Here is a 26,184-nt window from a genome sequence, read left to right on the forward strand (position 1 = left end):
TCTCTGAGATGGAAAGGGACTGAAAGAAAAATGTGATAATGACACACACAGATGATATGGGTAGTAGAAAACTTTCTAAAGGAAAAAAACATTCTTTAGACAGGGACTGAGCTTAACATCTGCCAAGACCTCATTAGGCCAGCAGTAAATCAGGAAACTAAAACCCATGTCAGTTAGAAAAAGATGGGAAGGCTGTAAATCAACCCATTAAAGCAGCAGCTGACCATCCTAAGGTGTAGGTTATCCATGGCATACGGTTGACAATTCCTCCAAGAAACTCAAATATTAACTGTAATATGAGGTGCCTCAATAATAAATAAATAATAATAATAAACCAAGGAGTAAACTTGAATTGAAAATATTTTCTTAAAAGAGTTATACACCAAGATCTTATTTTGTGATATAAATACTATTGAATACTTAGGTATGAAACAACTCTATTTTCATTTTAGCCAAATTATAATTTTTTATGTCATCTCACAGTTAACCTAAGCTTTTTTCAAGTTTCAAACTGACTGGAGTTCAACTTATTTTTACCATATCTACTCATATTCTCAGAGTGTTTAAGGAGAGTTGAAATTATCAAAAGGAGAGAATGAGAAAGAATATACACAAGAATAACTGACAGTAATGTTAATTTTTACATATATTAGAATACCACAATAAAATATAAGCATGTTATCAAACTAATAATTTTTTATGGAGGGATCTAAAATATAATTTTTAGTGAAATAATTAAGACCATCTTATCAAAATTTGCCTATTTTTTTTTTTTTTTTGCAGTATGCGGGCTTCTCACTGCTGTGGCCTCTCCCGTTGCGGAGCACAGGCTCCGGACGCGCAGGCTCAGCAGCCATGGCTCACGGGCCCAGCCGCTCCGCGGCATGTGGGATCCTCCCGGACCGGGGCACGAACCCGTGTTCCCCGCATCGGAAGGCGGACTCTCAACCACTGTGCCACCAGGGAAGCCCTGTCTATCTTTTAAAAATGAGGTATTTAATCTTTCAGTTCTTAAAATTACCCCACAGTACTACATGCTTAAGCAGGGGAGTGAAGTTCATTCTATTCCTAAATTTGAGAGTTTATGCTTTAATGTGATCACTAAAAATCGCTTAATTGGTAACTGGAAAAAGAACATTCTGTAAATAAAAGAGAAAGAAAACCGCACAGCTTTAGCTATCTGTTTCAATCTCTTCACACTAAAGGGAGGATGTCATGTTTTTACTTTCTGTCCATGCATTTTCTCTATTAGAAGAAGAAGAAGAAGTAAAAAAGGACTGAAGGCAGGAAGCAACAGAAAGGGTGGAGTAATAAGTAGCCTGATGTGTGTAAAAACTGGAAAACAGTCTCAAATGGAAAGTTGTGATAGAAAGGAGTAAGAAAATAAAAGCAATGAACTCAACAATGTATCAAAGGAATAGTGATTAAGAGTGAGAGCTCTGGAGCCAGACTGCCTGGGTTCAAACCCCAGCTCTTCCACTTCCTGAGTGACCCTAGGCAATTTTCAATAACCAACCAATTACTTCATCCATACAATAGGGACAGTACCAGCATATGTCCCAGAGGACTCTAGTGAGAAGTAAATGAACTAATACATGTAAAGTAGTATTTCAAATAGTACCTGGCACACAAAGTACTCAATAAATGTTAGCTATTATTGGTGTTTCTCTATAGCTTACTTTAATTACCAGCAATGTTTTTTATTCTTGAAAATATTAAATGAAACAATGACTTAGCTTAGTGTAACAAATTAGTAATAAGAAAATGCTGACTTCATTTAGTAATAACTTTAGTACTTTGGGATAATACTATTAATTTGCATATTTTAACTTCTTTAACAATAAATTAAGGACAACATTTGCCATTACATTATCTGTGTTATTTTGGAAATAATAAACGAAGCAAATTTTTAAGAAGCTCTAATATATATCCAATGCCTTAAAAACAAAACAGCAAATCCTCTGCATCAAAAAGTTCCCATTCTTATACAAGACAATTTTTAAAAAATATACCCGCCAAATAAGCTTATAATTAATAGTTGCTTTCATTTTTCAAAAATCCACATAGGAAGCAATTTAAGACTAAAACAACCCCGGAGAGTAGTAGCTAGCTTATTTAGCAAGGGCAATCAAAATCTGCTGTGTTGGGCTGCCCCCTACAGGCCTCAATTTACCAATTTCTTTTAAAAGGTGTCTAAGGGAATATCATTAGAATCTCACATTAAGAATATTAATTAATTCTAAAGCAAAGTATTATTCATTCATTCATTCTAGCAGGAAACAGTCTCTAAGAAACCTCTATAAAGATACAGAGAGAAATGAAACAATTCCTCGACCTCCAGTAATTCACAGGTTACATCTTACAGAGAAATCACATAGACTCCAACAGATCCATGGTGAAATACTGCAAAATAGCTTAAGAAATGTCTATATTACAATGTTGCATGTAGAAAAAGAACCAGGCTGGAAATCCAAGACTCAAGTTCTACTCTTCTTGTCTCTGCCATTAAGTATCCAGTTGAACATCTGGGCAAGAGTTTTGTGCAAGCTTTCTAAAATTAGGGGGCTGAATTAGATGATTCCTAAGGATTCCTCCTAATGTATAATTACATTTGCCATAATAAGAGGCAGAAGGGAATGTTTTAAAACAAAATTCAGAGAAAGAAGAAATAATTTATACATGGTATGAAGAGTTGGGGCACATAAAGAGAAATCAAGAAAGACTTCTTGGGGGAAGTGACATTTGAGCTGAGTTAAGAAGCATTCTGGGAATAGGGGCAATTCCCAGCAGGAGTGAACAGAGTAAGAAAATAAAAATATCAAGCATGTTTTGGGGAACAATACATGATGCTATTTGGTAGGAGTCTAGCTTTGTTTCATGAAAATCAAATTAACAGTAACTGAAATTAGTGCAAATGGCAAGAAAGTGATAAATGCAAATGGTTCTGGTACTGTACAATTCTAAGAAACTAATCAAAAGAGATTCCAAGGTATTTTGTCTAGAAAATTGAAAGAAAGTGGTAAAGAAATAGGGAACTGAAACAGAAAGAGTAGGTTATGTGAGTACTTGGCAGTAATGAGTAATAGATTTGGGGGACCAGACAGAGCCTCACAGAGAAGACTACACTAAGACCAGAAATATATTGATAAATGGAGTGAACTATTTGTCACATATGTTATAGCAGTCATAGGGGGTATGGCAATCCCTATCATCACTGATAAGATAATTCAAAGCAATAAAATCTAATAATAATTACAGCAAATAATTTGTAAATTATTTCCTATGTGCCAGGCATAATATCAAAAAGTATTACATTTAATTTTCATTAACAACCCTATGAAATATTATTATCCCTATTCTACGAATGATAAAATTGAGGTCCAGAGATGTGAAGTGAATGCCCCAAATCACAGCTAATTGGGATATACTTCCCTAAATGAAACTTCTCCATCTTAACCACTTGGTATATTAATGAAAGTTACAGATTCAATTCCTACAAATTTTTCAAAGTTCTTTACTGGAGAACCTATGTAGAAAAAAAATTCCAAAATAATCAAGGATAGACAACTTTTAGAAAAAGTAATAATCATCTATCATTTATAGCAATATTCATGTTCTTAAGCAATACATTAAGTTAAAATTTTTGTATTTAGAAATAATTAGAAAGAACAGATTAAAAAAAAAAAACCTTAGAAAACTCCTCAGTCTTTATTCTCTTTCCCAAATTTCTACAAAATCCACCTATCTAAATTCGGAGGTTAAGAATTATTAGAAGTGGTGATGTCATCAGTAATGATGGAGTAAGGACTTCAAATATCCTATCTTCCATAAAAGCAATGAGAACACTGGCAAAAACTGTTGAGAGACTGAATTATTAATTTTTAAAACTTCCCACAAAGAAACACCCAGAACCAGATGGCTTCCCAGGTGAATTCTACCAATTATTTCAAGATTTAACACGAATCCTTCACAAACTCTTCCAAAAACTAGAAGAGGGAACACTACCCAACTCATTCTATGAGGCCAGTATTACCCGGATATCAAAACCAGATGAAGACATACAAGATAAGAATACTAGAGACCAACAGTCGTTATGAATATACACACAAAATCCTCAACAAGAAACCAGCGAACTTGGACTTCCCTGGTGGCACAGTGGTTAAGAATCCACCTGCCAATGCAAGGGACACGGGTTCGAACCCTGGTCCAGGAAGATCCCACATGCCACGGAGCAACTAAGCCCGTGCACCACAACTACTGAGCTGAGCGCCTAGAGCCTGTGAGCCACAACTACTGAGCTTGCGTGCTGCAACTACGGAAGCCCATGCACTTAGAGCCCGTGCTCCGCAATAAGAGAAGCCTGCGCACAGCAATGAAGAGTAGCCCCTGCTTGCTGCAACTAGAGAAAGCCCACATGCAGCAACAAAGACCCAAAGCAGCCAAAAATTTTAAAAAGTAAATAAATTAAAAAAAGAAAAGAAAGAAACCAGCAAACCAAACCCAGCTACATATGTTATATAATCTGACTGACTGGTGTCTATCCCAGGAATACGAGGTTGGTTCAACAAAGAAAATCAAGCAATGCAATACATCATATTAATAGAATAAAGGGGAAAAACCCACATAAGAACCTGAATAGACACAGAAAAAGCACCTGACAAAATCCAACACCCTTTCATGATAAAAATACTCAACAAAATATAGGGAACGGAACTCAATCTTATAAAGGGCATATAAGAGAAACTTACAGGCTAACATCATACTCAATAATGAGAGACTGTGAGCTTTCTTTCCCCTTAAGATCAGGAATAAAACAAGGATGTCTGCTTTTGCCACTTTTATTTTGATTCTGTACTGAAGGTTCTAGTCAGGGAAATGAGGCAGGAAAAAGAAGTAAAAGGCATTCGAACTGGAAAGGGAGAAGTAAAACTATCTCCATTTGTAGTGACATGACCTTCTATATGGAAAATTCTAAGGAAGCAGCAAAAAAAAAAAAAACAAACCAAACCCCCCCCCCAAAACTGTTAGAAGTAAGAAACAAGTTCAATGAGGCTACTGGACAAGATCAATATACAAAAAAATCAATACTATTTATACACACTAGCAAAAAGTCCAAAAATGATAATAAAAACTGGATCAAAAAGAAAAATTACGTAGGAATAAATTTAACAAAAGAAGCGGGCAACTTGTATACTGAAAACTACAAAACATCATTGAAGACCTACATATATGGGAAAAAATCCTGTGTTTACCGATTGGAAGACTTAATATTGTTTGTTAAGATAGCAATACTCCAGGGAATTCTCTGGCAGTCCAGTGGTTAGGACATGGGCTTTTACTGCTGTGGGCCCAGGTTCGATCCCTGTCAGGGAACTAAGATCCTGCAAGCTGTGTGGTGCAGCCAAAAAGAAAAAAAAGATAGCAATACTCCAGAAATTGATCTACATATTGAATACAATTCCTATCAAAATCCTAACTGTCTTTTTTTTGGTAGAAACTGACAAGCTGATCCTAATATTCATATGGAAATGCAAAAGATCCAGAATAGCCAAAATAATCTTGAAAAAAAGAAAAAAGATGGAGGACTCATACCTCTTGATTTCAAAACTTACTACACAAAGCTACAGAATTCAAGAACAGACATATAATCAGTGGAATAGAATTGAGACTCTAGATACAAATCCACACATTGTGGACAACTAATTTTCAACAAGAGTGCTAAGACAATCCAATGAGAGAAAGAGAAGTCTTCAACAAATCACGCTGGGAGAACTGGAATATGTACATACAAAAGAATGAAGTTGGACCCCTTTACCTTGCACCATATACAAAAAATTAACTCAAAATGGATCAAACACCTAAATGAAAGAACCAAAACTATAAAACTTTAGAAGAAAACATAAGAGGAAATCTTCATCACTTAGTATTAGGCAAGGTTTTCTTAGATATGATAACATAAAAGCATAAGTAACAACAACAACAAAAAGAACTGGACTTCATCAGAACTAACAACTTCTGTGTTTCAAAGGCCATGACCACGAAAGTAAAAAGACAGCCCACAGAACAGAAGTAACTATTTATAAAGCATATATCTAGTAAAGGTCTAGGATCCAGAATATATAAAGAACTTTTACAACTCAACAATGAAAAGACAACCCAATTTAAAAATAAGCAAAGAAGAGACATTTTTCCTAAGAAGATATACAAACCGTCAGTAAGCACATAAAAAGACGCTCAGCATCATTAGTCATTAGGGAAATGCAAATCAAAATCATAATGAAATACCCCTTCATATCCACTTAGGATAACTAATCAAAACGATGTACAATAACAAGTGTTGGCAGGGACATGGAGAAACTGAAACCCTCATCCATTGCTGGTGGGAATGTAAAATGGTACAACCAATTTGGAAAACAATATGGCAGTTCCTCAAAAGGCTCAATGTGGAGTTATCATATGACCCACCAGTTCCACTCCTAGGTATATACTCAGGAAAAGTGAAAACATATGCCCACCCCCAAATTTGTACATAAATGTTCATAGGAGCTTTCTTCATAACAGCCCTAAAGTGGAAACCACCCAAATATTCATCAACCCGATGAATGGTTAAACAAAATGTGATGTATCCATACAATGGAAAGTTACTTAGTTAAAAAAAGGATGAAGTACTACATGCTACAAGACAGATGAACCTTGAAAATATTATGCCACATGAAAGAAGGCAGACACAAAAAGACACATATGATGTGATTCCATTTATACGTCCATGTAGCACATCCACAGAAACAGAAAGTAAATTAGTAGTTGCCAGGGGCCAGGGAGAGGAGGGAAGATAAGTGACTACTAATGGGTGATATGATTCCATTTATATGTCCATATAGCACATCCACAGAAACAGAAAGTAAATTAGTAGTTGCCAGGGGCCAGGGAGAGGAGGGAAGAGAAGTGACTACTAATGGGTATGGAGTTTCTTTTTGAGGTGATGAAAATATTTTGAAATTAGATAGTGGTGATGGCTGCACAATTGTGAAATACTAAAACTGTACACTTTAAAGGGGTGAATTTTATGGATGTGAATTATATCTCAAAAAAATAACCCACGAGAATATCTGATCCTAAAATTCTGTGATATGGAACCACAAAAGACCCTGAATAGCCAAAGCAATCTTAAGAAGAACAAAGGGCTTCCCTGGTGGCACAGTGGTTGAGAGTGGTTAGGGCAACAGGAGAGAATGATAGTTTACTCAACAGAAAATCCAGCCCAGAATTCTGTAGTAAAAATGTATGGTATGAATGTTACAGTCTAATTTATTATGAGACCAGAATGACCACCACCTTCATAGATAATGAGACCTTCCTTAGTTTGTTATACAGTTTGTGTATTTACTGAGCACCTATTATGTGTATGGCATTGTGATGAACACAAAGATATAAGCACAGTACAGAGGCTCAACTCCTTCTCTGCGTTTACTAAAGAAGGAATTCTCTTTAGCTGTTTAATAAATGTTTAAAATACTCTGACCAACCTAAATGTCCATCGACGCATGAATGGTAAAGAAGATGTGGCACATATATACAATGGAATATTACTCAGCCATAAAAAAACGAAATTGAGTTATTTGTAGTGAGGTGGATGGACCTAGAGTCCGTCACACAGAGTGAAGTAAGTCAGAAAGAGAAAAACAAACACCGTATGCTAACACATATATATGGAATCTAAAAAAAAAAAAAAAAAAACAGTACTGATGAACCTACTTGCAGGGCAGGAATAAAGAGGTAGACATAGAGAATGGACTTGATGACATGGGGTGGGAGGGCGAAGCTGGGGCGAAGTGAGAGTAGCATGGACATATATACACTACTGAATGTAAAATAGCTGGCTGGTGGGAAGCAGCAGCACAGCACAGCACAGGGAGATCAGCTCGGTGCTTCGTGATGACCTAGACGGGTGGGATAGGGAGGATGGGAGGGAGGCTCAAGAGGGAGGGGATATGGGGACATGTGTATGCATATGGCTGATTTGCTTTGTTGTGCAACAGAAACTAACACAGTATTGTGAAGCAATTATACTCTAATAAAGATCTATTAAAAAAAAAAGAGAGGGCTTTCCTGGTGGCGCAGTGGTTGAGAGTCCGCCTGCCGATGCGGGGGACAAGGGTTCATGCCCCGGTCCGGGAGGATCCCACATGCCGCGGAGTGGCTGGGCCCATGAGCCATGGCCGCTGAGCCTGCCCGTCCGGAGCCTGTGCTCCGCAACGGCAGAGGCCACAACAGTGAGAGGCCCGCATACTGCAAAAAAAAAAAAAAAAAAAAGAGAGAGAGAGAGAAAAAAAATACTCTGGAAAGAAATTAACTTTTGCAAGTTATTTATCATTTTATAACTGTTACCTTCACTTGGATCAGAAGTGAAGTTATTTTGAGAACTGAGCATCCATTCTCTACTTTCTTGTCTTTACATATGAGATACAAATCCTGTTTTTAAGCACAGATGTCTTAATATTCATTGTAGCATGTACCGCCACGGCTAGAGTGTGAATTAAGTATTAGACACCTTGCCCCAAGGATTACTGCCATATAATTCTTTACATGAAAAAACAGCATAATAACAACTATACACGGAGAGGATTCTGGGAGCATGGAAGCTTAACGCTTCCCCCTCTCCCTTCTACTCCCAAATCTATCTCATACCCAACACAGTGGCTCTCCTGAGCTAAGGCACCTATTGGGGTGAGTAGGCAGGGAGGACCCACATGGAGGAGCTACAAACCCCCTGCAATATTCTCCCCTCTGGGTGGACATGAGCCTAAGGACCAACGAGCCTATGGATCCCCAAAGGCTGAGGAAAAAGCTGGGAAAAAAGGCTGAATCCTGCTAGTAACGTTTATCATTCAATACTGTCTTGGCAATGCAATACTAGCAATGTGATAAAGCAAACAAGAAATGGCTGATAAAAATGACAGCAAGAGGTGTTGTTTTTTGGGTTGATGCCATAAATAAATATCTAGAAATGGAAATGAAATAAAGAAAAACAAAATCTAAAAAACACCTAGAAATAAATTAAAAAGAAAGGCACAGGGCCTATTTGAGAACATAAAACAAAATCTGAATAAGAAAGATGTACCTGGGCTTCCCTGGTAGTGCAGTGGTTAAGAATCCGCCTGCCAACGCAGGGGTCATGGGTCCGAGCCCTGGTCCAGGAATATCCCACATGCCGCAGAGTAACTAAGCCCGTGCACCACAACTACTGAGCCTGCGCTCTAGAGCCCACGAGCCACAACTACTGAAGCCCGCACCTAGAGCCCGTGCTCCGTAACAAGAGAAGCCACCACAATGAGAAGCCCGCGCACTGCAACGAAGACCCAATGCAGCCAAAACCAAAAACAAACAAAAAAGATGTACCATGTTCTTATGTAGGAAGATTTAATGATATAAAAAGGTGAATTCTACCAAAATTAAAACAGAAACGTATTTCCACTTATTAAGCATGAAAAGACTGAAAAAAAGGTAAGGAGTGAATTGTCCCAGCAGATATCAGAAGACTAAAATCAAATAAAAATAATACTGTTATAAGAAAATACAAATAGGGCTTCCCTGGTGGCGCAGTGGTTGAGAGTCCGCCTGCTGATGCAGGGGACACGAGTTCGTGCCCCGGTCCGGGAAGATCCCACATGCCGCGGAGCGGCTGGGCCCGTGAGTCATGGCCGCTGAGCCTGCGTGTCTGGAGCCTGTGCTCCGCAACGGGAGAGGCCACGACAGTGAGAGGCCCGCGTATCGCAAAAAAAAAAAAAAAAAAAAGAAAAGAATAGAAAAGAAAATACAAATAAACCAATGGAATGGTTTGTAAACATTTTTTACAGAAAGATACCATAAAAAATCAAGACAAATTTTATAGTTGTGATTATTTTTTACAAAGTGTTTGACAGAAAAATGGTTAATGTCTATAAAAATAATTTTTTTAAAAATCAGATAAATAACCCAAAAGAAAAATAAGCAAAATATTTATTTTGCCCCCAACTCTGTGCTCAAGACCAACAGGCTGTCTTCATACTTACAATGTCCCCTCTGCCTTCAAAGGTCCTCTCATTACTCTTTGCCTACCTTAATTCTATCCACTTGTCAGACCTCAAAAGACATGACACTTTCATCAAAGAAGGCTTCTCTGCCCTACTAAGCTAGATCAGATTCCCCTTAGAGGAATTAGGCTTTATTGCACTACATACCTCTCCTTCACAGCACCAATCACAGTTGTGATTTAAAATTTGTTTGTGTACTTATTTGATTAATATCTTTCCACCTCTAGATTATGAACTTTTAAAGGATGATGTACCATATTAATAACCACTTGCATCCCCTGTGCACAGTATTAGGCATAGCATGCAATGTTTGTGAACAAATGAACTTGAATGAATGAATGAGACAACCTTTTCTTACATGTAGCATATTGGCAGGATAACACTTATGAATCCACTGCTTCTTGAAAAACAGAAATTATGTGCCTAATTTTTACTATACAACCTAAAGACCAATGTCTAAGGATTTCACAGTCACTTTACAGGTCTTTCTAAACAGATATCCTCCTTAATCACATCTGTTTACGTGTGCTTATCTCAATAACATTTTAGTTACATTTTTGAAGCACTTCCTGCCATTAACCTCATCTCTAGAATACTGGCTAATATGAAGCACCTGGATTTCAGGAACACAGAGGCTAAAGTAAACTGCCATGTAAATGACAGAAATGACACATTTTGGGGTCTGTAATGGATCTCTAAACTACTTTTGGACCTATTTTACTTTTACCACTAAAGTTCCATCATTGGATTTAGAGTTATTTTGAGTCCGTGGTAATCAAATTACAGATGAAAAAGAACTAAAGTTTTCCAACAATCTGTATAAAAGTCAACCTTTAAAGAATATCACCAGTTAGAGATTTTCTAGGTTTGGTCAAAGTGGACTTCACTTTATGTGATACTTATGTCTTGAAAATTCTGTAAACTTAATTTTTATAAATAAAATTATATTTTCTTTGTAAGTCTCAACTATGTCTGTATACTAGTTGTTCCACATTTCATATGTGTGCCCCTGAGCAAGTGATTTAAAATTCCTCAGCTGGGGCTTCCCTGGTGGCACAGTGGTTGAGAGTCTGCCTGCCGATGCAGGGGACATGGGTTCATGCCCCGGTCCGGGAAGATCCCACATGCCGCCGAGCGGCTGGGCCCGTGAGCCATGGCCGCTGGGCCTGCGCGTCCGGAGCCTGTGCTCCGCAGCGGGAGAGGCCACAACAGTGAGAGGCCCGCGTACCACAAAAAAAAAAAAAAAAAAAAAAAATTCCTCAGCTTCAGTTTCCTGAGTGTAAAATCAGATAATGATCCCTACATCCTAAGATGGTTTTGAGGCTTCGGAAGATAAAATGGGCCTCACCGAAGCATGCTCGCTGTCCTATCCTTTTTACCCCCTGCTATACAGGAATTCTATTAGAATGCTGCAAAGAAAAAAGTTTAGCAAAATTATGCCCTTTATTTGTCTTATTAATAAACCTGGATTTTCAGGTTTTATTTAAATTTACTTACTAATTTAAGGTGTCAAATAGTACAGAGATCTATATCTAGTATATTAAAGAAATGAAAAGTACAGATTAATCAAAATGCCACATAAGTAAAAGCTACACTTAATCAACAGACTATCCCAACCGCACAAACTAATCAGCTGTAGAACACCAGAAATATGGTATCGCCTTTAGGTCATATAATTAAGGAAAACAGAAAGCAGATCCCATCTCCCTTTGGTCAAGGTATGAATGAAGATTCAAAAATACAAAATAGGGAAATGGAAAAAGCCAGAGAATGGACAATCGGCAAAAACTAAGACTCCTATATTTTTATATTCACTTATGCATCTCACGTCTAAAATTTTAATCAAGTTCCAGTAAGAACCAAACCAGATAAGGGTAAAGCCAACAGCAAAGTCAATAAAGAGAACCAATAAAACCATGAGGCTCAGGGTCTTCTCTGGTGGGTGGCACAGCAGTTAAGAATCCGCCTTTCAATGCAGGGGACATGGGTTCGACCCCTGGTCCAGGAAGATCCCACATGCTGCAGAGCAACAAAGCCCGTGTGCCACAACTACTGAGCCTGCACTCTAGAGCTCACGAGCCACAACTACTGAAACCTGCATGCCTAGAGCCCGTGCTCCACAACAAGAGAAGCCACCGCAATGAGAAGCCTGCACACCACAACGAAGAGTAGCCCCCCATCGCCACAACTAGAGAAAGCCTATGCGCAGCAACGAAGACCCAACACAGCCAAAAATAAATAAATAAATTTAAAAAAACCCTGAGGCTCTGTCTCTCCCTGTTTGAGGAAAAGCTGCCACTGTCTTGACAGAGGAAAGATCAGGCAGCAAGCTCTGCCCTAACAGTCACCACCTGGCAGCCAGGTTTTGTCAAGCAAATTTTGAGAATTCTCTAGCTTCCCACTTTCTATCTAATTATAGCACTTTATGAAAACCATTCTCTCTCACACATACACATTCTCTTTCCCTCTCTCTCTCCCATTCTCTCTCTGAATCCTTTTATGTTATGATATGACAGTAACAGGTATGGACACATCTGACAATATTCCCCAGAAAAGAATGGTAAATACTGCCATAAAGGAAAGAACTGTACTTACTGTAAAAATAATAAATCTGCTCTGAAATCAGGAGTATAAAGTGTTTGAAAAAGAATATCATTGGTATAATTAGATAAACCTGTAATATGCCTTCTTTAAAGAACAATTCCGACCAGATGTATAAATTCACTCAGTCATGCCCTTTTCATTTTGTGGATGAGGAAACGAAGGCCCAGCAAGACAGTAAGCGCCTGTGGACACACAACTCATCAGTGTCACACCTCCCACAGAGCCTTAGAGGCCTCCCTTCTAGTGCAGTGCTCTAAGTAGGAAACCTAACTGTTTTTCAAGGGAAACTGCTTTGGCCTTTATGTCTGAAATATCTGACAACTTGGCGAGCTCAGAGAGGTTTACATGAAGTCACAAATTGTCAGACTAGGTGAATAAGGCAAAACTGTGATCTTGATCTATCATGCACTGTTTCTGGATGCAACCCTTCCAACAGCTCTTTTGCACTTGCTCCTACTATTCTCCCACCATTTGAATTAATTTTAGAAGTGTGTTTTCTTCAACTACTACAACAGCACTATCCTTGTTAAAGCCAGCTAGTTCTTTCAGTTTTGGATTATTTGAACTATAAAGTCTTTTTTTCAGCTTCAGAATTATGTGATCTTTGGTGCTTTTAATATTCCAAGATTCAACGAAGTAAGTACTTGTGAAGCACCTACAGTGTACGTAACACTGTGCTAAATAAATCCTACTACACAGATTTAAAAAGGAAAAAACAAAAAAAAAGCCCAAACAAACAAAAAAAACTAACCTTGCCTTCAAAGATATCACTAGCATGTTGAGTGTATTAGTGTATCCACAGTGCTAGTTAGATCAAGAATTACCTAACTTGGGCAAATCACGGAACCTGTCCAGGCCTAGATAAAGGGATTTTCAAACTGTGCTTTAGAATTTCCATAAATATGTGATGCTATAACCACTGGTCCCCAGGAGGACAGAGTCAAGCCACCTGAGTCAATATCACTTATCCCCATCTACCCACCCCTTCCAAGTTCAACCCAAAAGTGGGCTGCTGCATTAAAAAAAAAAAAAAAATGAAATCTACTCAGAAAACTTCAGGACCACTCTAAAATTCCGTAATAACCTGTTACTGTTTTTAATCCATATTTTAATCACCAATATCTATGTCAGTGATGGTGAAGACGCAGCCTCTCCCTATGAGATTTACAGACCACATAAAGGATCCTACCCACTATAAGTACAATACTTAGTCCATAAAATCTGACTCAGTTTTGGCTTTTCTCAGCGCAATAACTAAAGCATATCACTACTGAATCTAGTTCTGTAAAATCACTGCTGAAGTTCTCTTAGGGAATACCTAGGTGGTCAGTACCAATTTATGTAACGTGAGACATTTCTTCTCTCCATACAACTAGGCTTCCTGCCACCTTTCTCACATTATTTTATGCAGATATAGAAACTGTCCTATTTGCACACTGTTTAACAGTAACAGTTGCCGAAACTGTTCTACTGCTCTGCTGCCTGTACAGAGAAGACTGAGACTCTCTCATGTGAGCAGCAACAATGTTTCCCTTCCTTTTCCTTAACAGGTGTCTCCAAACCTCTCTTCTCTTGGGCTGAAAACTTTACTGGTTAATCCCAATCCTCAATTGCCTTGCTCCATCAATTACTTTCCTTCTTATTTGATAAACACATTCTTCCATAAAATAACCTAAAATTTTATTCTGCCTTAGCCTTCCCATTACTTCGCCAAGTCTTTATTATACTGTGGATGATCCATGGCTTATGACACATTGTCTTTAGCTATTGCTGAGTGACACTTTAGGAAGCAGCTTTACTGAAACTATTATTATATTTTTACTGTAGGTAAGGTATAAAGGATATTGCCCTGTCCCTTCAAAGTGAGGCCATGTGAGAATTTCTTTCCTAGGTGGTGCCCAAGAAAAGTCAGCTTTCCTGATGACCTAGTAAGTTTTCATCATATATAAAATGAAAAACAAAGTTATATCTCATCACATTTCCTTCCCCTTTGCTCTGGCTACAAGGAAGCTTGGGGTCAAATTTATAGGTCAATTTTAATAAATTTGACGATCTCACTTATTCATAGCGTAGTTCATTTCATGCTGGGTTTCCATTTTATATCTTTGGTGGCTCTAATTTTAAATTTCAACCTTTTTCTATTTTGTGACTATACAAAATATATTCTTGTAAATTGCCTCAGATTCTTCATGATATAAGATAAAGTATAAATAAATGAATTATGGCATTTCCAAACCCACTGGGTAATATTTGTGCTTAACAAAGACTCGTGGAATTAAAATTTTACTTTCCTGAAAAAAGGAAGCAGAGGAGTGAGGCTGATTAGATCATCTGGTCTCTATTCCATCAGTCATTTTTCTCATTTTATTTCTATTGTACATATTATGAATCCATGGTCTAAACATAGTCTATTTGCCATTATGTTAATGAAATAAATGAGAAGCAACCTTATTTAAGTCATAAAAACTTTTCATTCTTTGAGTATATTGGGATTTTTGTTTTTTACTTTTCAGTTGGACAGTTTGTTTTCCTCTTTGAACACACATTAATCTAATGGCACTATAAAAGATTAAAAAATAACTGTAGAAGTAACTATGAGTAAGACTGTTAGATAGTAAAAATGGCTACAGAGAGAAGTTATGACACAATCTCTTTGAGTCTGAATCGAAGGCCTGCTAGATGAGAGTCTATGTTTGTGATACTGTGTTTCTAATTCCTATTCTTAACTGCTTTTTCCATGATCGTAGGCAACTAGCTTTCTGGATACCATTCATTCAATGAAAATTTACTCAGTATTGCTATATAGGAAATATATGGTAGTTTTAAAGTACTCTACAGAAACATGGAGTTTCTTAACCCCATGAAAGTGTACAGTAATGAGACGCTACTATTTATTTTGTTGTACAACACTGAGGACCCATCATCTAAAACAAATACAGTCGATTCTCATCTGTGGTACTTATGTTCTATAAAGTTACTGCAAACACTGACTGAATTAACAAATACTGAACCATTGCTCTTAGGGGGATTACAAGGGTTACTGCAAGTCTCTGGTCACATGTCTTCAACTCATCAATACATAACCTTGTTTTATGTATGTTTCTGTATAAAGATAGCACTTCAGCACTATGCTTGGGAGTCATTTTTAACATCAAAATTACCAACAAAAAGCACAAAAACCTGAAGAACGCAGCACTAAATAGACGGGGAAAAGTCACTTGTTTACAGTATGAGAGCAGAAACAAGAAGGCACAGCATCACCGAAAATGTGCACATGGGCAAAGCAAATTTTTCATCACTCTGCACATGTCCAGGGAAGTACTGTTGAGTACTGACTTTGAGGTTGCAAATAAATTTTAGCAAGCAGGCTAATCTGCAAATACAAAATCTGCAAATAAAGAGCACCAACTAAATGAGTCACATATTTCACAGTGCAGTCTCTGATTTGACTGCCACCAAAACGAAGAGATCTGGAAAACCCTAATAAATGTTATTCAGTTACTATGCAAACTGAAAAGACTTTGGACTAGAGTGCTTCAAGAAGTAAGACGTCCGAGACTTTCATAAGTTGGTATTGTTAAAAATGTTACTTCCTACCTGGTATATTCTAAAAGGGATGTAACGAAATCCATTTTCCTCTGCAGGATATTCCATGAGTTTCCGATTGATGGCCCAAAACTGGTCAAATCTGTCTGTAATGATAAATTATTCATTAAAAATGAACAACATTACAATTTAATACCTCATATGAAGAGATTAAAGTTGTTAAGCATCCATTCTAATAGAAGTTTCTGAAAGGGCATTATTTCTATGTTATTTTTTCTTAAACTTATCTTTCCATAACTAAACATAAAGCAAGATATAAAATTATTTTTTTCTACATTATTGTTGCTTCCTTTTCCTAGATATCTCCATAGACATTTTTTCTCATAAGAGAAACTCTAAATAGATTACGACTACTGGTGTTATCACAGCAAAAAACATCAGGTATAGATGAATGTCTCGATTCCCTTGGTCCTATTCCTACTGTCTAAACTAAAGGCACAGCTTCAAGTGACCTAAAGTTTAACCACAAATTGTTTAAAGAAACAAAGTAAAAATACCAAACACAGTACACATTAAACAGAAAAAAGATAAAATTATAGGACAGGCTTTGAAAGAAATGTGAAACTGACACTTAAATGTCAGTTGCAGTTTAATCTCAGACTGATTAAACAACTCCTTTTTAAAAATGTAAGGCTTGCTTTAAACAAAAAAAACCCCACTTTACTGATATATAATTCACATACCATAAAATTCACCCTTTTGAAGTGTTAACTGAGTGGTTGTTAGCATATTCAGAGTTGCCAGTATATAATTTCAGAACATTTTCATCATCCCCAAAAGAAACCTGTACCCATTAATAATTATGCCCTCCCCCCACATCCCCTGGAAATCACTAATCTCTATTCTATTCCACAGATTTCATATAAATGGAATCATATAATATGTGGTCTTCTGCATCTGTTTTTCTTTCTTACTATGTTTTCAAGGTTCATTCATGTTGTAGCATGTATCAGAACTTCATTTTTACTACCAAATAATATGTCATTGTATGGAGATACCACATTTTGTTTACCCATTCAACAGTTTGTAGACATTTGGGTTGTTCCCACTTTTTGACTATTATGATTAACGCTACCATGAACATTCACGTACAAGTTTCTGTATGGATGCATATTTTCTATTTTCTTGGGCATATTACCTAAGAATGGAACTGCTGAGTTACACAGTAACTGTTTATCTGCCATATGGTAACTATGTTTTGAAGAACTGCCAAACTGCTTTCCAAAGAGGCTGCACCATTTTACACCCCCACCAACAATGTATGAGGGTTCTGATCTGTCCACATCCTTGCCAACACATTATTGTCCATCTTCTTTATTATAGTCATTCTAGTGGGTATGAAGTGGTATCCCCTTATGGTTTGATTTCCATTTCCCTAAAGACTAATTATGCTGAGTATCTTTTCATTTGTTTCCTAGCCATTTATATATTTTCTTTTGGAGAAATGACTATCAAATCCTTTGTCCTCTTTTTAACTGGGTTGTTTATCTTTTTGTTGTTGAGTATTGTAAGAGTTCTTTATGTATTCTGGATACAAGCCCCTTAATCTGATAAATAATACACAACTATTTTTTTTTCCCATTCTGTGTGCTGTTTTTTAACGCCTTTAACTCACCCGGATTTCTACCTTAAAATATTTTTTATACACAGAAATTTATCTCAGAATCAAATCTCTGTAAAGTACATGAATACTCCAGAATCTCAGGTCAGCCTGGTATATTCTCTACTACTAGACTCATCTCAACCCAATTTACTGGTAATATATTCATACTGCTTAAGCCATCATAATTATATATAAAAAACAAAGTTTAGCTGTTTCTTCTTAGATGACTGTGACAGGCTCTAGGTCTCCTCTAATCTCATTTTCAACTCCAATCTGGGGAAAGACACATACTACAATAGAACTGGTAGGATAGGGAATTTAGAACCCAGTCAGTCCAGGGCAATTTCACAGATGACAACTAAGGTCCAGCTTGTTATGAGTTTAGTTAAGAACCAAGACAAGACTCTTGGTCTTCTGATTCAAAGCCCACAACCGTTTCAACAGTTGCAACCACAAAACTGCATCTTAATGCTAAGAGTAGCTCCTTTAACCACAATTCTTTCATGTATGAATCAATTATTCAGTCAATGCTTTTTTAAAAGTATCTTTCTGCTTTCAAGTATCAAGCAAGAATGTGATAGCTAAATAAAGTGATTCTTCATGCACTGCTAAAATTTTACTCACTGCCTCATCATTAAATCTCTAACACCTACCACAGTGCATGCACAACATATGCTCTTGAATCAATGAATAACAGAATACTACATATATAAATTTTCATTAAAATTTTTGGATTCTTATCCTAGGTCTGTAACTTAATAGCTAGACTAGAAACAACAAATCAACTGAAAATTCTGCCCTAATTCACTTTCAGATGAAATAAAAGGAGTTAAATAGTTCTAATACCTCTTCTAAAAATAAAATTTTGTAATTATTTAAGACACCTTCTTTATCAAAATATAACTTATTAAAAACCACAAGCAAACCTCTATTAAATGAAAAATTTATACTGTTTCTAACAGAGGGGAAAAAATGGGCTAAAGCAGTGGTCCTTAACCAGGGAAGATCTTGCTCCCCTGTGGGTCTGGGGACATTTTTGGATGTCACCAATATGTGTGTGTTACTAGCATCTAGTGGGTAAAAGAGAGGGATGCTGCTAAACATACCACAATGCATAGGACAGCTCTCCACAACCAAGAATTATCTGACTCAAAATGTCAATAGGGCTAAAGGAAGGAAAGCAAACACAAACAAACAAAAAGTACAGAAAGGTAATTAGTGAAAAGCTTTCACGTACCTATATTGCAAAAAAGTAAACTGGAAAAAGAAACATTACTGTGCACATTACCAATTTGCTGACACTCAACTCCAAATTCACCCTTCAATATATACACAGGCATAACGGACACAATTTCTTTAAGCATCTCTAGCGCGACAATCACATTCAGCTTTCTCAGTAGAGAGTACTGAAAGGACGCTGCAGGAGAAAGGGGCTCCTGCCTACACACACACACACACTGAAGGCTCCTTGCCCAAATTAGCACCCTGCTTTCCTCTGCAGGCCCATATGGGTGGCTGGCCTACAGTTTCCCACAGAGACGCCAGTCCCTCTGCATGCTTGTGCCACTTGTTGCTGGTGGCTCGCACTCCAGATTTTCCTGACTTCCCAGCCACTGCAGACCTGCTCCAATCTGGGCAAAATAGTGAACACTTCTCTACTAACCCAATGGGCTGGAATATACATTCTCCAATGAGTTCTAAACCCAGCCCTGGGAAGGGGCTCCTTTTAAGTGTGACCTTCCTCTTTAGCCCTAGGGTACCAGATATGATTTTCTTATATCTTCAGTTACTCTTTTACCAGAGTTTAATCATTCAGTATATAATACTTAACCTATTTATCCCTCTGTGTGGTTTCTATCTCCTAACTGGACCTAGTCTGATACAACTATGTTTTAAAGGAATAAAGACATAATAAAAATCTGTATTAATTAAGATTAGCTTTATCTTCTTATAAAAATGTTATGTTCTTATATAAAATAGGCATTTCCTCAACGATACCAAAAACATTCCAACCAAGAATAATCTAACTTTTATAAGTCAAAGTTATTAATTAGAAAGACACAAATAAAAGAAATTAAAAGAAAATCAGTGCTGAGTTTCAGTTTATAACCAAATGTCTTTCACACTGGGTTTTGTAACATCAGGAACTCTTCTATCCCTTAGTCAATAATTAAATAAAATTGGAGTAAGGATGTATTGCTAACTTCCTACATGGTAATGAATCAAGTATATATTAACCTGTCACCAAACAATTAGTTATTATAATTAAGTTGTAAATTTGGTTATTTGTGTCATTGGCCACGAAAACAGTACCTACAAGTAAAAGAAGCTCAATGGTCTTTAGCTGCTCATTTTTTAAACTGTAAAGTTAGGTAAATGTACATCTATTTCAACAGCTTTCATGTTAATTTAGTTCTAATTCTAAAACAAAACAAACTACTAAGTAGAAGAAAAAATTAAAACTAGCAGTCACTTAGCTTATGCAAAGAATGCGAGAAAAGAAGGTAACTTAACATACTTCTTGCCAGAGCTATTAAGAATATGATTGATAAGTTGGTTTCTGTTTTCTATAGCTGTGCTATAGAAAGTCAATCTATTTTTTTAAAAGATATTAAAAACAGAATTCCTCAAAATCCTGGTGGCCACCAATTTTTTTTTCTCACTCTCTGCTGAATTAAGCTTTTATATTGGTCTTGGAAATTTTTTAAAAATCCAGAAAAAAAGATTTTTTAAACCAAAGATCTTCCTAAGAAGCATGAAAAATAAATTGATTACATTTGTATCCTTTGTTCCTCACATGGAAAAAGCTGCAGAAAAAAGTGGAGATCTTAAAGGATGTTTCTGCTCTTCCACTTAAGTTTTATTAAGAACTCAAGGCAAAATAATTTTTAATATTCAAATGTCACAAACAATGTATTTGTCTACAGGATCCCACAGGAAACGTGGAGGACATCTAAGGGACTGCGACCCAGCCTCAATTCAGTAATGTGGTATTGCTGGCTGGGATATAACCATAGGAAAGGGGTGAAATGGCTTCCACATGCACACCATCCACTTCCTGCTCTTTAAGTCTGTGATGTCAAAAAGAACAGATTTACAGCACCCTAAATAAGTGTCAGATCACGATGGCCCATAAAACACAGGCTTTAAGCTTTTCTTTAAAGAGAAAAAGCAAATGGTTGAAAGTCACTACTGAAGGGAACACACTCCTCACAGAATTCTGCATTTATCAACAGTATTATTCAAATCAGTACTACAGGTGGTCATGTAATATACATGGTGTTTTGACCAGAGGCTTTCAAAATTTATAGCAGAAAACATATCCAAGTACAGACCTATTCGAATTAATTTCTTAACATGTAATATAGTAAACATCTTTGTGAAGCAAAATAGGAGGGGAAAAAAAACAGTAAGTACTGGTAGGTACCAAACACAGGTGTGTTAAATATGTGACCTGTATCTTCAAACTCATTTGTCCTTTGAGTCATATGTTAACAGGACAGTTAGGGCTGACCCAGGGAAGGGAGCATTCTCTGTACGGCAGCAAGTCCACTGGTGCTTGGGTGCTTCTTAACAGAACTACACCCACACATTTCCATGAGAACTTCTGTTTGAGGTTTAAAGTTACTGTTATATATCTTCAAAGAAGTCTTGAAAATGCTTCAAGGACCCCTGAAAATTTGTCATGAAGACAGAAGTAGGCAGGACCAGCAGGCTGGCCTCTGTATTAAGGCTGAGAGGAGAACCAAAGCAGGAGAAGGTCAATCCTTAATCCTGTTCGTAAACACTCATCTTGGCAATAGGATTGTACCCTGGGGAATTTGTTGTTAGAGTGAATCAAAAGAGCAATAAAACCTGGATCTGAGGAAATCTTTGACCTGGAGCATCACTGTCTCAGAATAAACTGAGAGAAGACATTTATAGTAGTCTCCCCATATCCATGGGGGATACGTTCCAAGACCTCCAGTGGATGCCTGAAACAGCGGGTAGTACCGAATCCTATACATACTGTGTTTTTCCTATACCGACATACCTGTAATAAAGTTTAATTTATAAATTAGGCACAGTAAGAGACTATCCCAATTGCCAGCATCACTAACATTTTGCGGCCATTATTAAGTAAAATAAGGGTTACTCGAACACAAGCCCAGCAATACCACAACAGTTGATGTGATAACTGAGACGGCTACTACGTGACTAACAGGAGGGTAGCACATACAGTGTGGATATACCGGAATCATCCCCTATACTTCACATGCTGAGGTGAGACGGAACAAGATTTCATCATGCTACTCAGAACAGTGCACGATTTAAAACTTGTGAATTACTGATTTCTGGAATTTTTCATTTAATATCTTCAGACCACGTATGCCCACAGGAAACTGAAACTGTGGAAAACAAAACCATGAATAAGGAGGAACTACCATATTCCTCTGCCCTAAAAAAGAAGTGCTGTCTATTAAAATATAGTCAATTACTGGGATTCACTCTTGGAAAAGATTAAAGATGCTGTAACACACAGTCTAGAAAACTGGCCTCAAGGAGAGGAATCAATATATATTTTTACAGCGCAATTCTCTCTGTATTCACTGCTACAACTTTCATCTAAACCACTATCAACCCTCATCTGAACCACTGCGACAGCCTCCTAATTGGGCTCTGCCCTTCCACTTGTATCCATAATACACAGCATCCAGAATGCTCTTTTAAAACATAAATTGAATCATACCATGAATGAATAAATTTCTAAACATTTTTCTAATGGGCCATAAGGAATAATGCTTTATAATGTACTTTAACAATACGATTATTTGAAGTACTAGAATCATTATTAAAAGAAAAAATCCAATGCATCTCCTTACTGGCTACAAATGGGGCAGACTGCTCCCCACTCAAACTCTGCATGCAAGCAACCATAATGTTGGTAATGAAATACCTCCTTCCCGGGAAGCCGGTTCCTTTCAGCCCCCTCCCACTCCCTTGGAATGCAATGGTTCCTGCATCCCTCTGAGATCTCGCTGCCTACCACTCTGCTTACTTACTAAAGCTCCAAATCACACTATTTTTCTTTTCTGTCCCTAGAAAACACCAAGCTTATCCCCATATCACAGTTAGAGGCTTGGAATCCCCCACTTTTCTAATCGTCACGTAGCTGCTTTTTTGTCATCATCCAAGTCTCAACAGAAGTGTCACCTCCTCAGGGGAGAACTTCCTCATAATTCTAGCTAAAGTATTATTCTGTTTTCTTCTAAACACTTACCGTTCTTTGAAATTACCCTATTTACATGTTTAATTAGTTACTGTCTCTCTCCCCCAATTAAAATGCATTCCAAGAGTCAATCTCAGTAGTTGACTTTATTTTAATAGACAGAATTCAATTACTGTATTTCAACCAATTAAGAAACATTTACTTCAAATTTATTTTCAAATTGGGCCAGTAACAACATAAAAGGGATTCAAAATTCAAAAAAAATCATAATGTAAAAAACCCCCAACTTATTCTATGTACTCATGTTAAAAATTTTAAAAAAGGAAGAAATGACCTTCAATTATATTCAAGTCTTCACTGACTCTAAAAGACAATTTTTAAAGTAGCTTGTTTGCCAAAAAGAGATTTAAAGAGCTATAGCCAGTGGCAGGCCAGTGCTAATTAACTAAATGTATTCCTGTGTAAATCACCTATAGATTTTTAACCAGATTACCTGACTTGTTACCTTTCAAAACTACTGTAAATTGAGAAAATATTTTTCCTCTCAGGTTAAGTTACAGTTTATCACTTTCCTAAATTCAGAGGGCCAGAAGCAAATTTAACATGTAATCAAGCCCATTTTTACTTCACTCAGAGCACTCCAAAGTCATAAGACAAAAACAAAAATCTATTTTAACTTTTGAAAGACCAATGGAGAAAAAGATACTCCATTATGTTCACTATTATCTTTGCAATGTTTATTATGCAGGATACTCTATCTTTATTCTAATACAAATTCCTCATGCTTCTGATGAGAAACCGTAAATGAGAAAATTTTATTAATAATTCTTCATAGACAAATAACAAAAGCTTAAAAAGCTGGGTGGGGCACCAGCGGTCACTGGAGATGCAATATATCATGCAACATTTCTCAGCTTTAGCTGCCTACCTGGACCACCTGAGAAACTTTTAAAAAAATACTAATGTCAAGGACCCACTCCAGACCAGTTATTTCAGATTCCCTGGAACTGTATTTTTTGGAAACTCCCAGATGATTCTAATATGTAGCCAGAGTTAACAGCCTCCAGATGGAAAATACACTGACTTTAGAATCAGAGATCTAAGATCAAATCCTGGTCCCATCTCTTACTAGCCCTGTAAGCTCTTTTCCTCATTTTTAAAGTTGATAATGTTTATCTAATTCTTAGGAAGAATCACTAAGAAGGCATATCCAGGACTGGGACATCACAGGAATTTAGTAAATGTAATATGATTACAGGTAAATTCTGTTCTATTTCAGATCCATCTCATCTGTCCAAGGTGGCTACATGAAAAATGCCTCTAAAAAAGAAGTCTCCCACTTGCAAATAGTTCATATTATGAATCTCCAGTTTAATTCAGGCAAGGAAGAGAAAAGAAAAAGTAAAACAACTGATAGAAGTAACAGTGTACTCAATTAAGTTTTTACTTTGTAGGATCTGCATAGAGTTAAATCTATTAAAGTGTTTATTTACTCCTATTATGTACCTAATTGAGTACTGGGAGCTGTAGAGAATTAAAAACCAAAATATAAAACAAGTACACGGACTCTCCTTTACTTAATATGTAGCTGGGGAAGCCAAACTGACATACATAAAGTTATCACAATTTCTAATGGGTCCGATTGGTCCTTTATTGTGCATTAGTAGTGCCTGATGGTTCAAGTCCTCCCCGCCCCCTTCTCTTCTAATGCAGGTGACCAAGTGACAGATGCTTAAGTAAAAAGCATGTTAAAAGTTAGGCTGGGGACTTCCCTGGTGGCGCAGGGGTTAAGAATCTGCCTGCCAATGCAGGGGACACGGGTTTGATCCCTGGTCCAGGAAGATCCCACATGCCATGGAGCAACCAAGCCCATGCGCCACAACTACTGAGCCTGCGCTCTAGAGCCCACGCGCCGCAACTACTGAAGCCCGCGTGATCTAGGGCCCGTGCTCCACAACAAGATAGGCCATCGCAATGAGAAGCCCGCACACCGCAACCTGTTCGCCACAACCAGAGAAAGCCCGCGCACAGCAACAAAGACCCAACACAGCCAAAAATAAAATTTTTTTAAAAAGTTAGGCTGGTAAAAAAGTGGTATTAAAATAACTCAAGTGATGCTAGAGTGAAAAGTCATGGGTTCTGATTATAGTAGAACCTCAGAGATCATTTTTATTAATAACATACCTGAACAGAATTTAGCTGTTTTTTTAAAACCCTAAATGAATTTTACGTTGTTTGGTTTTCAAAGCAACTTTTGAGGGAAGCTGCGGTTCAAAGCAGGTAAATGATTTGCTTGAGGTCACCAGGTCAGTAGATTCTCAGGGATGCTACCATATCACAGAAAACTTTCAGTTACATTTCTATAAATTAAAACACTGCTTGCTTGTTAAAACTCCAAGTTGAGTCAATTCAATGACGTATGATTAACAGGAATCTGAGAAACTGTTAATGAACAGAATGTTCACATTATCAAAAATTCCACAGTCCTATACTTCAAAATTCATGGTAGTGTCAGGTATAATAGTTTACCAAATCTTGTCTCCTTTGGCAGTTACAGATCACAGACTGAACGGTTAGCAGTAGCTGCTGCAGAAATACTTAATAAACATTTAAGTAAATAACAGTTTACTTCAACATGCACATTAAGGCATTATTTTTCAATGAGAACAAGGAAAAATGCAACTGATAATTGAAAACATCATTCAACTAGGAACAACTACCTCTTAAAAGCAGACATGGACAACGATGAGGAAAACGGGAAAATTCAACCATAGTTTAGCTTTTAGCTACTAGGATTATTCAGGTGGCTATTACTACACAATTTATTTATTATAACAACTCATTCACTATCAAAACAAAGTTGACTTGTAAAATTATACACATACCCCCCAAAATAGGGCCCATCCAACATTTTATAAACTACATTACTTCCTATAGTGAGTTTATTTTAGAATAAATACTATTATTTTAAATGTATTCAGTAGGTTTTAGTAATAAGTGATATAATGTATCCTAAAAGTTAATCAGGATTTCTAAGAATTCCAGTAGAAATAAGAATAAAGTTATTAAAAATTGAAATTATTCTACCA

General features: G+C 37.0%; 1 protein-coding gene across 7 annotated transcripts in view; it reads right to left on the reverse strand.

The window, feature by feature from the left end:
* The window catches only part of ATG5 (autophagy related 5), a 129,320-nt gene that overhangs the window by 47,705 nt on the left and 55,431 nt on the right, over positions 1–26,184 (reverse strand). For all 7 annotated transcript variants that reach the window (XM_089921625.1, XM_089921624.1, XM_022553424.3 and 4 more), the window contains exon 6: positions 16,275–16,369. In XM_089921625.1, the coding sequence (XP_089777751.1) occupies positions 16,275–16,369 (95 nt within the window). The remainder of the gene's footprint in view (positions 1–16,274; positions 16,370–26,184) is intronic.

Source organism: Delphinapterus leucas, chromosome 12 (assembly GCF_059928025.1).
Source record: "Delphinapterus leucas isolate spDelLeu-1000000601 "Yukka" chromosome 12, BTC_Dleu_Yukka2, whole genome shotgun sequence".
Taxonomy (NCBI): Eukaryota; Metazoa; Chordata; class Mammalia; order Artiodactyla; family Monodontidae; genus Delphinapterus; species Delphinapterus leucas.